General features: G+C 39.0%; 1 protein-coding gene across 1 annotated transcript in view; it reads right to left on the bottom strand.

The window, feature by feature from the left end:
• Positions 1-2,903: 2,903 nt before the first annotated feature.
• The window catches only part of LOC126175327 (bifunctional glutamate/proline--tRNA ligase), a 251,607-nt gene continuing 239,537 nt past the window's right edge, over positions 2,904-14,973 (bottom strand). The window contains exon 26 of the mRNA XM_049922047.1: positions 2,904-3,192. Within this exon, the coding sequence (XP_049778004.1) occupies positions 3,033-3,192 (160 nt within the window). The 3' untranslated portion in view covers positions 2,904-3,032. The remainder of the gene's footprint in view (positions 3,193-14,973) is intronic.

Below are 14,973 nucleotides of genomic sequence, written 5' to 3'. Positions count from 1 at the left end.
TGCTTTCTGTACAACTTGTGAATAAACTTTTGCTCATTTTATATTAGCCCTGCCACCTTCAGAGTTCAGAGTGTTTATTCTAGTCAACATTGATAAAAGTGTTCTCTAAAGATACAAATGCTATTAACACGAGATTGTATTTCTTTGACCTATCCTCTAAGATTATACATAGTGCCAGTACTGCCTTGTGTGTTCCTACATTACTCTGGAACCTAAGTTGACACCAGTTTCCACCTTTTTTTGCAAATTATTAAAATGACAGTTTAGAAATATTTGTATCTGTCAGCACCGCCTCCTTTGGAAGAGGAATTATTACATTGCTCTCTAAGTGTGTGAATTTAACCTGCCTCATAACTTGCACACCACATGGCTCTCCCGAGCATCTCAGTACTTCCGAGGCAGAGTCATCCCAGGGGTTTCAGTGCTTTGTCAACTATTATCACAGTATCATATCTCTCATCTAATTCCTTTTTCCATTCTACAATACTATCTTTGTTTCCCTTGTATCTCTTTGTATATATTCCTTCTACCCATCAGCTTTCCATTCTTGCTTAGTACCAGCTTGTCATCTGTGTTTTTGACATTCATGCATCAGCTTGTCTTTTATTCAAAGATCTCTCTGATTTTCTTATAGGTGGCCTCTCTCTTCCTCTTAATAACGGATGCTTCAACAGCTTTGCATTTCTCCTCCAGCCAATCCTGCCAAATTGCAGTTCCTGTCAATCTCAGTTTTTTTTTTTTTTTTAGATGTATATAGTACCTCTTGCCTACTTTTATTTGCTGCATTTTTATATTTTCCCCTTTAGGCAAGAACATTCAATGTCTTGTATGTTAACAAGGGTTTTGACTGGGCCTTGCATTTTACTTATTTGATTGAGCCTCTGCTTCACCTCTCAAAGCTACCCTTTAGTCCTCTACTGTGTTCTTATCCTATTTCAGTCAATCATTGCCAAATTCTCCCTTTGAAATTTTCAGCAATCTCCAGTTCTTTCAACTTATCCAGGTCTCATCTCCTTAATTTCCTATCTTTATGTAAGTTCTTCAGTTTTAATCTGCAGCTCACAACCAATAAATTATTGTCAGAGTCCACATCTGCCCCTGGAGATATATTTAAAACTTGGTTTCAAAGTCTCTGTCTCTCATGATTCATGTGTCTGCAATGATTAAATTATGGTCTGTGCCAAAGTTTAGCATGTGCTCTTCCTTTTCCTACTATCAAATTCCAAGCTACAATTGCAACTACATTTTTATCTTCTCAATTATCCTAATTTCTTTTACATGTTGTCTTTTTGTTTTTGAGGCTTCTATTCTGTAATTCAGATTTACAATATGGGAGTTTGTTAAAAAGATGACATAACTCTCACATCACTTGTATTTTTGTTTACCTCATGATACCTTCTCTCTCAGTCTTATCATCATAAAAAGACCCAGTAGAATTATAAAACTGTACTTTTGTGGTAGGTTTTGATTTTATACCTACTGTGGGTACGATAACATATTCACTATGCTGCTCATAATGGCTACCTAATTTCCTACTTTCTTATTCATTATGAGAGACCTATGAAATTCTGCTTCTGTCACACCTTCTTCCTTATACTGGTGCATTCAAAATTTATGAATGTCGATTTTCTTATATTTATGACAAGGCAAATTCTTCTTTCTCCATTTCTGCATCTCAGAAGTGAGATGTAATCTAAATTGTCTAACACTTAACATATCTGTACTGGTTTTCACATGATTTTTAAAGAGCACATTATGACAACTGAGTCTGACAATTCTAATTTTCAATTTTAATTTTATTTCTCAGTCATTCACTCTTCTAAAGCAATAAACATAGCTGGCTGGCATTTCACACAGGCTAAGATACAAATGGATGAAAACAAAATTTTTGGAGATCATCAAAAATGTTCAGCTAACAGCTTTTGTACTAATGTAATATGCTATTTATGCTGTCTAGTTTCTTTATCAAACTGAATGTTTGTTTCAAACCTAAGCTCTCTTAAAACTTGGTTTCTTTCCTCCCCTAATAAAAATGATACTCTGATCCAGTAACCACTGTGCTGTGAATTATGATGGTTTTGTGCTCACACTTCGTGGTAAACCATTTGTCACGTTTGTGTCTGTGAAAATCACACACACACACACACACACACACACACACACACACACACACTAAATGCCAGTACCAGTACCTCTCTGTTATTTTCCATACTTCCATACAGGAGAGCTTCTGTGAAGTTTGGACAGCAGGAGGGACATGACGGTAGAAGTGAAGTCTTGTCTGGTTGACAATAACACTGCTTGCATAAGGTAGTTTCCATCTGTCGGGAAGTTTCACCACAGACAGTGCCTCATACTCATAGAATAAACAAATGCAACATTTGTGAGTTGTCTCTTGAATGATGATCGTCATCAGTCAGCCAACAGTTCTAAGGGTAGGCTTGCTTACAACAGTCACTGAATCCTTTTTGGCAACACCTGACAAATTTCTGCTTCAAAAACACTCTAGATTTGCACAGTGCTTTCAGGACAGACACTATTAACACAGTATCCATGCTTACCACTCAAACATTGCAGTTAGCTGACAATGGCTCAAGATGCAACTGTAAAAATCTGGTAAAAGATTAAAAACTGTATTGATAAATCAAACAGAAATGGGGAAAAAATGCATGTTCACCAGCAGACTGATATAAACAATTACAAATTCTGTACTCAAATAACTCAGTAGTCTCATTAACTCAATTTTTTTTCTTCTTATACCAAGTGAAGGCATTCAACACACTGAAAGCTGGTGAAAAAGACAATGTATGTGTGTGTAACTGCTTCTAGTATGTTGTGTCCTAAATCATTTTACTGAACTAAATACACAAAAATAGTGGCACAGAAAGAATTAATGCAACTAATAAAAAACAGACGTTTTTATCTCATTAGAAAGTTTACAAACATGTTGTGCAAAAGAAACTTTCTTATCCACAAACAGCTGAAGGGGGGCCATTTGTTGACATTTCTAAACATTTTACACACAATTAACATCAATAACTTCGTCCAAAAAGAGAATAGAACAATGGTGTCCTATTGCATGCTGGGTGGATACATTTATCATTAGGTTCCAAGGTATCAGGCTGGTCAAACGGGATGCATAAACCTTTGGCACCCATGGCAAGAGCTCCTGGTTCAGCATCTGCATCATCCCTTGAAAAGAAACAAGACATTTGATTGAAATTAAGTAATAAAGTTGGGCTGAAAATTAGCAATTTAATGGTTTTATGTACCATGAAAAAAATCAATTCTCTATCATATTGCCTGCGAGGATACTTCAAACTGAATGAAATGAAGATACAGAGCCTAAAATATCTCTGATATATTCACTTATTTTCTTTTCCTGCAGTCCTATGAAACAGAAATGTCACCACAAATGCCCACTGGCAGTTGAGTGCTTTACAGAGATATCCCTGAAGTCTTTCCTTATTTGGTTTGTATATGACATATGGATGAAAACTATTGAAAGACGTGTTCAGGGAAGAGGAGACCATATCAGGTGGTGGACTAATTTGTTAATTTAGCATATATTGGTTTAAATTCTACTTTGTTAAGTTAGACTCAAACTCCACATCTCGTTTCATCAAACATTTCTCAATGTACACTCCTGGAAATTGAAATAAGAACACCGTGAATTCATTGTCCCAGGAAGGGGAAACTTTATTGACACATTCCTGGGGTCAGATACATCACATGATCACACTGACAGAACCACAGGCACATAGACACAGGCAACAGAGCATGCACAATGTCGGCACTAGTACAGTGTATATCCACCTTTCGCAGCAATGCAGGCTGCTATTCTCCCATGGAGACGATCGTAGAGATGCTGGATGTAGTCCTGTGGAACGGCTTGCCATGCCATTTCCACCTGGCGCCTCAGTTGGACCAGCGTTCATGCTGGACGTGCAGACCGCGTGAGACGACGCTTCATCCTGTCCCAAACATGCTCAATGGGGGACAGATCCGGAGATCTTGCTGGCCAGGGTAGTTGACTTACACCTTCTAGAGCACGTTGGGTGGCACGGGATACATGCGGACGTGCATTGTCCTGTTGGAACAGCAAGTTCCCTTGCCGGTCTAGGAATGGTAGAACGATGGGTTCGATGACGGTTTGGATGTACCGTGCACTATTCAGTGTCCCCTCGACGATCACCAGTGGTGTACGGCCAGTGTAGGAGATCGCTCCCCACACCATGATGCCGGGTGTTGGCCCTGTGTGCCTCGGTCGTATGCAGTCCTGATTGTGGCGCTCACCTGCACGGCGCCAAACACGCATACGACCATCATTGGCACCAAGGCAGAAGCGACTCTCATCGCTGAAGACGACACGTCTCCATTTGTCCCTCCATTCACGCCTGTCGCGACACCACTGGAGGCGGGCTGCACGATGTTGGGGCGTGAGCGGAAGACGGCCTAACGGTGTGCGGGACCGTAGCCCAGCTTCATGGAGACGGTTGCGAATGGTCCTCGCCGATACCCCAGGAGCAACAGTGTCCCTAATTTGCTGGGAAGTGGCGGTGCGGTCCCCTACGGCACTGCGTAGGATCCTACGGTCTTGGCGTGCATCCGTGCGTCGCTGCGGTCCGGTCCCAGGTCGACGGGCACGTGCACCTTCCGCCGACCACTGGCGACAACATCGATGTACTGTGGAGACCTCACGCCCCACGTGTTGAGCAATTCGGCGGTACGTCCACCCGGCCTCCCGCATGCCCACTATACGCCCTCGCTCAAAGTCCGTCAACTGCACATACGGTTCACGTCCACGCTGTCGCGGCATGCTACCAGTGTTAAAGACCGCGATGGAGCTCCGTATGCCATGGTAAACTGGCTGACACTGACGGCGGCGGTGCACAAATGCTGCGCAGCTAGCGCCATTCGACGGCCAACACCGCGGTTCCTGGTGTGTCCGCTGTGCCGTGCGTGTGATCATTGCTTGTACAGCCCTCTCGCAGTGTCCGGAGCAAGTATGGTGGGTCTGACACACCGGTGTCAATGTGTTCTTTTTTCCATTTCCAGGAGTGTATTTCAAATAGTGGCATTCGCATCACCCACTGTCAGAACGGAATGCAAGGAACCTCAACTTCAAGGATTCTCTAAAACAATTTCTTTGACACTTGACGGAACTGTGCAGTCACCTGAAGTCAGTTTATTTTCTCCAAACCTACTGATATTATAATAGTGAATTTTGAACCTTCTTAGTCTCTATTTTATTCTTTGCTTTGTTTTACGCCACACTTGAAAAGCTGATATTTTTCTTAGAACTGTTCGTGCCTGAAAGTTCTCAACTTGTATTTTATAATGTTTTCAAAGATTTGCACCACACTTTCTCTATTCTTTCAGTATCCAGTAGTGTGGAGCACTTAACGCATGATATTTGTCAAGAATATGACATTCTGTAAATTTTCAGCGTGTCCCTGCATTTGTGACACTGCACTCAACAAGACTCTTGTTCATCAGACTCTCACTAATCTGTACTCTGGTTTCATTAGAAAGATTTAAGTGCTGTGTAATGTAAAAGAACAATTTTTTTTGTATGACTATCTGAGCATTAACTGAAAATTATATGCATTTAAGATGATTTCCTCTCTCCCACACTCCCCCCTTTCCCCTTACAAACACTGTTCCATTTACCACATTAAGTAAATGAGAAACCTTTTACTCTGATGATGACGATGATGATGATGTATCTGTTCCAGTGCCCTCAGAATCTATACAGCTCTGCACTATACACAAAATTATTTAGATGGTTTACCCTTAAGACATACTTGTGGAAAATGGTCAAGGGGTAGTCCTTTGCTTAGAACCATCAGAGGATACTAAAGGAACATAATAGCAATCATCTAACACAGTGTCTCCCACAACTACAACTCCTCATCCGTATTGTGTGAGATGGGCAATGACGTAAATTACAGGACTGCCTGGATGGGTGAAGTACAGTGGGGTTTGTGTGTGACCTGAGAGACTGCTACAATAGTTGTAAAGGTCCTACAGAACCCTGAAAAGTGAGCCAACATGACTCCGGTGAAGCTAAATTGGGCCCAGCAAGCCAGTAGTAGATAATCCATTTGCTTTTAACAATCAAATGAGCCTCGGATCAAAACTAATAACGAAAGTGACAAATCCTTTAAGCAGATCAGTTGGACCCGGTGGCCAACATGGCCCCGATGAAATATGGATTTGTCCGACAAATGTACAAGAATTGGGTCTACTTAAGTTGTGTCCTTAGAAAAGGATGCAAGAATCCAGGATATCATATGGACAATGACAGAGAGGAACATACCAATAATGGTAGCAAGATGTTGGAAAAAAGATATCAGATGTGGCAGTCACGAAGAGACAAAAGAATGATGTCACAATAATAGCAGCTAAAGAACTGGCAAACAAAGAACTTACTGTGGAAAATATACACAACAGAATAATCGATGAAAGGAAATATCCTTGATGTAGTCCAGGTTTATGCTCCTCTCATAGAACGTGAAACAGATGAAAAGGAGGAGTCTATTATTAACACGGGGAGGCTACGGCACTGGGATCACAGATCTACTTCAAACTTTGTACCTCTTTACTAGACCCTTAAAACAACATAATGTACGAGTGGTAAGGCGCACTTCTTTGGCAATACCAAGAAAATAGCAAGAGAAGTTTTACACGTCTATTATGTAACTGATGTAGTTGTGCATACGTGCTGGACGTTAAGAGTTCATAGTGGTCAAGTGATTACTGTTTGAGCTTTGTAAGACGAATGTGTGTGAGGTGATGGTTCATCTCCCACTCAAACCTTCATTTTTGTAGTAGATGTTTAAATTCTGTGAAATTAAAAAATTTGCACATACACTATTCGTTCTTGCTACATTAGCAATGTCTCACCACTTTGCAGGTTAACTGCCAAATGGGGCCTGCCTCTGTGTTTGAAGGTTGATACATTGATGTGTGAAGTAGTTCCGGTACCTTACCAGACTGCTTGTATAAAGGATTTTGCAAATCACAACAGCCATACCCTTTCAAGAAAACACTGTGTGTTACTTAATTTATTTGTCGATAGTTAAAAATATGTTTTTTTGATTAATTAAAATAATATGTAATCAAATAACATTTATATTTACTAAAACTTCATGTAAATACACATTTTTTGTTATATTACCTCTCAAATGTCATATAAATTAAATAATATGACGAGTGATGAAAAAAAATACAGATTACAAATTTAGTTTGCGCTGGAGTCAAACCGTTGCCTCACAGATATTTGTCTTACAAAGCTTGAACACTAGTCACTTAACCACATGAACTCAAACAGCCAGCACCTACGCACAGATACATCCATTACATAATACATGCATGAAACTTGTCTTGCAACTCAGAGTTGCCAGAGTAGTGCACATGACTACTTGCACATAATGTTGTTTTAATGGCCTACTAAGGGTGTGCAAAATTTGAAGTAAATCTGTGACCCCTCAACATTGTGGCCTTCCCTCGTAAAGTGGAAGACACTGTAACATCTAACGAGACTGGGACTATAGGAGACTTTAATGTTAGAGCTGGAATTAGTAGAAGAGCATATGAAACAATTATAGGATGCCACGGGCAGGTCACAGAAGGTATTATTATACACATGTCTAAGAAACAATGGCTAATCGGTAATGGATGGCATAAGGAAAAGTATGGTCACAAGTTCATCAGATACAGTTGGAATTTTTAACAGATATCCATAACAGACTTTGTAATAATAACTTAAGGTTGCATACCATCCCTGACAGAAGTGAAAGTGATACAAGGCATTAGTGTTGACGGTGAACACAGACTAGTGGTAGGGAGAGTAAAGTGATTCAGAAAGGGTACACACAGGAGAAAAAGACAGGCAAAAATCAAATTATGGAAACTGAAAGAGAGAGAAACACAAGAGCTATATAGAAAAAAAGATTAGGACACAGCTCCCCAAATACGAGAGGAAGGATGCAAAGGAAAATTGAGGAAGTTCAAACAGGCCATAGTCAAAGCAATAGAAGAAACAAGTGGAAGGACATCAACAAAAATCTGACACAAAGAAACTCCATGGTGGAATGACAAAATTGCAGAAGCAGCCATACAGAAGAATAATGCATGGAGAGAATGGTTCAAAAACAGAATGGAACGTAACAGGGAAAAACGTAAACAGCTACATAGAGCAGCAAGGAAAATGATAGCATTGGCTCAGATGTCCCTGGAAAAATTCACAAAAGAAACAGAAGAGAATTTTATGGATTTAAAGGGTGCATAAACTTTGAGACTACATAAATTTTAAAATATTTGCAAAAGTTATGATGCTAAAACTTCTGCAACTTCTGCACCCTCAATGGCAGGCATGAATAATTGAATGAATTGAGTTATACCATACAGACAACATTTGCCTCAGCCTGCTTTTGTGCACACTCTGTCTGAAGCATCTGTTGGGCTAGGGGCGGCATGGGGGCAGAGCATTTGATGTTATGATGTCGGAGCAAATCCAGAGAGACATCATCGCCAACTGCAACTCCAAGAAATACACCAGACGAAGGATTCCAAGAACCCAAAATTAATAATGGAGAAGAAGACAGTATCAAGCTTGGATGTATATTTTAGGCAGTATCTTGTCTGAAGTTTCTGGACCGACTCTTATGATAGCATCTCTTGAGACATCATACACACTGTAACATAGACTTAAAGTAATTTGCCAATGAGAACCCCAGTTTACTGATAACGAAGAATCTGAAGGAACTGTTTTGTGCGGCGCACTACAGTTCAGAAACTGTAAGAGTACTACATGACTAACATTAAGTTCAACGTAGTAACATTACCACAAATTCGTGTGGCACCCATGCAAGGTGACAAGAATATATTATACTGTGTATTAGGAAAATTCACGTGATAAAAAGTTTTGAAAGTATGGGTAGAATAATTCCAAAATCTATATGAAGGACAGACCATACCTTGAAAAGGACTACCAGTAAAACCCCACGTGCTACAGAAAATTTAACGATTTTCAACATACCCTGGCTTGACGAAAACAGTAATACTTCTGGGCTATAAAATACAATAACTCATGTTTTAAATACGATACTTCAATGAAATCACATCTACTCGCATCATAGGCCAATGATTTGTAGACAAACATAAGAATGAAGAAGAAATCCATGTTAAAAAGTAGCAGGAATTGATAAATACACACTGCAAATCACAAGCTAGTTTGACTTTAGTCATTTGTGGCCTTTTTAGCTTCCTGTAAAAAGTCTTGAGAAATTTTTTAATTTTTTTTCCCCATAACAGAGACCAGGCTCCTAGTATTCAAAATAGAAATAGAGACCAGAGATTGATTGGACATGGATGGTCTGAACTCTGTTCTATTTTTCTTCACAAGTCTGAAAACATTTTCACTTTCTGCATTGCTATGGGGTATGGTGATAATAGAAAGCATTACTCTAGAAATTCGGTTATACTTGAGAAGTCCATTGACTCCTCAAATTCTTGATATTTGTGCCCAACTGAAATCATTTGCAGCATCTTGATTTGCAGCTGAAGTGTCACCTACCTGAAGAGCTGTGAACTGACTCTGGAGCTCTTTCATCACCTCATCTGTAGTAGTTTCATTCTCTTCCTTGCATAACTTGATAGGAAACTCTTCCAAGAGAAAACAGATGGAAGAAAATAGTGCATCTCCAATTTTGTCTAACTTAGCAATTTGAGAATGCTTAACACATCGTCCTTGAGTTGAAACTTCTTGATGATGTATTCAAAGACAGTACGAAAGTAGTTTCTCACTGATGCAAAGAGAAGGTATTTTATCTGTATCCTTGAGATCATTCACTATGTTTGAAGTATGAATGCTAATAACTAACTCATCATCACTTCTTTGATTTTGAATCAAGTTGTACTCAACTTAAAGCAATGAGAAGCTTTTCTCAATAGTGGGCTTAAAAACTTAGTGAAAAACTACTTTAGCAAATCCACTAGACGTTCCAATAAAAAGTTAACTTGTGGAGAAGAAGTTCGAAGGACAACATTCAACTTGCAAAATACAGAAATAATCAAAAGAAGGAAAGTGCAAAGGGCCTTTTTAAATTTGAGGACAGGAACATAAACAATTATTTCCTCACATGCTGTAGCAGAAGTCTTACTTTTTACAACGGGTTTGTCACTTTTGGAAGAATATGCTATTGTTTTAGGGGCATGTGCAGTAGCAGAATCAAGAATTCTCTTCTTCTGATATTCTTTAGATCCACATTGTTCAACTCTAGATGTTTTGAAAGATGTCAAGCTTGCAGAAATTTTTGGGAACATAATATTACTTCTGCCTCGATGAAACAAAGAAGCGGATCCAGTAGTCTGATAAATATCTGCCTAAAGATAATCACCTAGTACATACATGCTTCGGAAGTTTCTTTGCGTCTTTATTGTGGAAGTTCTGAAATTTTGAAGGCGTTTTTTTTCTTCTTTTGACAATCTTCTTTACGAAATAAAATATATCAACAAGGATCTCATCCACTTTAAATGGTAACCTTCCAGCACCTCTTCACCTGCTAGATTAATGAAGTGGCAAATGCAACCTATGATGGCAATACCTAGTTGAACTTCCTTCAGAACAGCTGAAACCCCATTTTTGTGTCCTGTCATAACAGGAGGATTGTTGGAGCAGAAAGCCACACAGCTTTGAATTGGCATGTTATGAGAATTCAGCTGTGATAACATCAGGATACGTATGTTTTGCCCTGCTGATTCCCCATCTAACACTGGTATCACATATTTGTACAAAGATTAAATTGCATTAGACAAACTACATCTCCAAGAAAAACAAATACACAAAAAAGTTCAGGTCGCAATATGAAAAATATTATTGAAAGGTTACTGACTGTAAGAATGATACATTGCAGACAGACATAATCACTATTTCTGACCAGAAAAACGTATAACAAACTCCTGAATCGTGTTGTAATATATGGCAGAAAATCAGAATGGTGTAGAACAGACAGAGGGGTTTGACAAGAAAGTGTTCTCTCACCAGTGCTCTTCAATATAGTCAAGCATATCATTATAAGGAAAGTTTGCCACTGGTCAATAGCAGACAATATGAAAATCACAGTATTTGCAATACGATGATTTGTGAGAAACTGGAAGGGCAAATAAACACCTGGCAAAGGGTAATTGAAGAAGCAATCATGGAAATAGGCTTAACAAAAAGTGAGGTAATAAATATCAGCATGAAAAATTATTAAAGAAGTAATTTTTTTCAAATATCTAGGAGGTAAGCAACAAAGAAAAAAAAATCAAGGATTAAATTATGGAGAGGGTAGAAAATTTTATTATTGTGTATCGGACATAATTAGGAACTGGAAAATATCTGCCAAAGCAATGATCATGATATGCAGTACATACTATCTACCAATTTTGACCTACGGATCAGAATATTGGGATATGGACAAAGAAAGATCTAAGCAGAATACAAGTGACAAAGATCTTGAGTAAGATGAGAAGGGACTGGACAAGGAATGAAACAATGTGAAACATACTTCAGATGAATAGCCTAAAAGAAACAAAGGAGGGAAAAAAGCTGCATTGGTTTGGCCACATTAAAAGAATGGGACAAGGAAGACTTCCAAGAAGAGCTCTGGAATGGACAGAATCTGGAAGATGACCAATTGGAAAACCGCAAACAAGATGGAGTGACTAGGTGAAAAATGATACAGTGGACTACAGTGGGAGGAAATGCTGAATGATAGAATGTGGGAGAAAAGAGAAGATTGGAACAGGTTCTGTGAATGACTTGCATAAGCAGAAATATTTCAGGAAGAAGAAGCTGGAGATCTAATTAGAGTGCATTCTTATAACAGGTGAAATACAGAATAATGCAGGGCCCTTAAGATGGGACAGTGGCAATCTGTTCCAGCATCACATTTAACATTTATACAAACCACATCCATCTCGAAAAAGCTACCCCTTACACCGATTCTAAAGGTGCCTCATTATTCAGTGGCAAATTATTTAAAGGTTACTCCATCGATGGATGAGCAATGTTACAATGCTCAGGTTTGTACAGTGTGGATACAATTTTTACACCTGTCACACCAAGAGGTGTTTCTGCCTATAGTTAAGAGGTGTCTCTCTAGCCTCAGCATACAGGCTGGAAATAGGGGTGGTCCTAAATGCCATTATCACAGTTTAATTTGCTGATGGTGCATTACATGACTTTTAAATCCAATGGTTTGGCAGATCTTGGTAGAATCACTGGCCAACAGAGCTGGAGTCATAAAAGGCTTTGCAAAAGTTGAAAAAACATCTCCGTCTGATCCAAATGTTCGAACTAGTTTTTCTCTTTACAACACCAGTTTCAAAGTAAATGTATCAAAAATCTTTGGTTATTATTTGATTAAATATAACCTGCTTTACTGGACTTACTTACAAGGGAATGGTCCAACAAGACATGTCGAAACCTACCCTGAAAAGTTTTTACACAAGAATAACACAACGAAAGAAATGCACTGCCAAAATTTTAGCTGCTAAGAGGCACTGCAAGTATTTTGTAAAAAAGGTTGAAGTTTTTTTGCCGTGCTTTTTACAGCTCTGCCCGCCTAGCAGGCGGCTGGATGAATCACTTGCGCAGCACCACATAGTGGAATTATCTGGAATTCACAGACATCAATTTTAAGCATCTAAAGTGAACACATGCATTTGCAGAAAATTCACTACCATTTGCTTCTATATGGGTAGAATCGTTTATACTAGAGGGAACGGGAGAGAACATGAGGTAGCGAACATTGCCTATGAATCCTGTGTTATTAGTTTTTAGAACTAATAATTGGCAGGATACAACTCTATCTTGTTAGAGCCAAAATGTGAAACTTTACTATTCAATGAGGATTATTTTGCATGGTGAGCTTACTGTTCTTGATGGAGTATGCAAAATGGCGAAGGGAAGGAAGAATTTAAGAGTCTCAATTTGTATGAGAGCGTGACATGCGTGGAGATCATGCAGTTTACATGGAATCTTCATCTCTCCTTAACATTGGTCCAAACTTTTCATTGTATGTCAGCTGCCATTTTCACCTGGCTTCTCATTACCACTGAGTGCAAATTTATAAACAGAACAGTAATTACAACGTCAGGTATCATCTCAAGAGGTGACACAGCTAGCATTTCCACTGCACGTGTAAGGTCTAATGGTCATATTCATGATTCCCTCTCTCCCCCCCAAAACCAAAATGGTCTAATGGCAAAGCATGCGCTTCGTGAACCAGTGCGGGATCAAATCTCGTTCAGACAACATTTTCATTACGATTTTTAACCGAGCATTCACTTCTCACAGATGTTGGAATGGTCGTGTAAGACATGTGGTTCGGATTCCACATTAAAGTGCAGGTCTCCATTTTCCAATCAGGTAACTGGGGAAGGTTAGGTACACATAAGTAGTTGCAGTGGCGTCCAGTTGAAGGACCTGTAAGAGGTCTACCAGGTACACCAGACAAAATTCTCTTTAGCTTGTGCCTGTTAGCTTGTTTGCTCCAGTGAAAATCTGGCTTAAACCAAACAAACATTGTTTTGAATAACTTCATATCAACAGTTCAATTCTTGCACATGTAATTCTGATAAAAGTGGCTAGCAGAGAAAATAAAATCATGGCAGTGGCATGGCATGTCACAGATGACCTGCACAATGAGGACTTGTAATTTGTTGAAATGAAATGTGTCTTGCAGTACTACATTTTATAACAACTCCTGTAGCCATTCCTTATAATAATGTTTGAATGTTGTACATCTGACTATCAGTGAAACAGTTCTTTGTTAATTCCCTGTATTCATCACAAAAATGCAAAGTGTCTACTGAATGACAAAAACAAACATTGTTCTTGCACCAGGCACACCGTACAAAGGAAAAATTGATGCAGTCAGGCACTTCAGAGAACCACTAGTTGTATTTAGACAGAACTGGGACGGAGTCAGAAACGGTCCTGGTCATTGTTCTGCACATTGCACTGCTTACCACACATACCTGATCAAATTCGTAAAGCGCGGTGAATAAAACCGGTAATACACAAATGACTCAAGCTTAAGAATACTGTTCCACTGATAAACCTGAAATGACTGAGAGGTTTCGGAAATTATGTTGTCTGATAATTTCCTGAAAAATGCTTTCCACTGTTGAAAAAATTTTTTATCGAGAGGTTGAATCATGCTAATAGTTCCAGGTGGAATCCACATTACATCTACAAATTTTTCTTCGTCCTCCAGAAAAACAGGGGTATTGGTATGACCAGACCAAGAATTCAACAAAAGCAATGAATTAGTTTCTGCAGCTGCTAGAAATACGTTTTGAACAAAATGTTGAAAATATTTTTTCCCATTTCTCCAAATTTTGATGCATCGCTTACAAGATTTTTGCAACTAAACAGTCCATTTTTATTTTTGGTCTTAATTTGCCTTGTGGCTCTTGAAAACAGATATACAGCTGTGGAAACAGTAAACCGCTCATATACTTATCACTGGCGTTATCATAAATGAATGTGTCATTGCATTCATTAATTGGGTGACTGACTCCATTTCTTTTTTCACCCTGAAATGATAAAATACAGTGTGCACGCAGTTCTTTCATGGAACCTGACCGATCAGCATTATAAGCAGCAGTTGCGCGGACAACAGCATGCTTCGTCTTTACATCAGCTATGAATTTCTCTATATTACTGTCTATTACTGGTAGCTGTTCCACATGTTTACGTGACGTAAAATTGGTAATTTTGCAACTTCCTACTCTGTACTATTCCTTGAACCTGCATAGCCAGGTCAATGAAGCCTGGAAATAAGCAATGTTCATGTCAGATCTCCATTAGCAATGGTGTATAGCCTCTCATGAGCAGTTCTAAATCTTTTGAACAGTTTTTCATTCAGATGGTTTAGGGTTTCCATTTGGCGCATATTTCTCACTTCATGTAAT

The sequence above is a fragment of the Schistocerca cancellata genome, chromosome 1, assembly GCF_023864275.1.
Source record: "Schistocerca cancellata isolate TAMUIC-IGC-003103 chromosome 1, iqSchCanc2.1, whole genome shotgun sequence".
NCBI lineage: Eukaryota > Metazoa > Arthropoda > Insecta > Orthoptera > Acrididae > Schistocerca > Schistocerca cancellata.
This window is presented reverse-complemented; position numbering and strand designations above follow the sequence as displayed.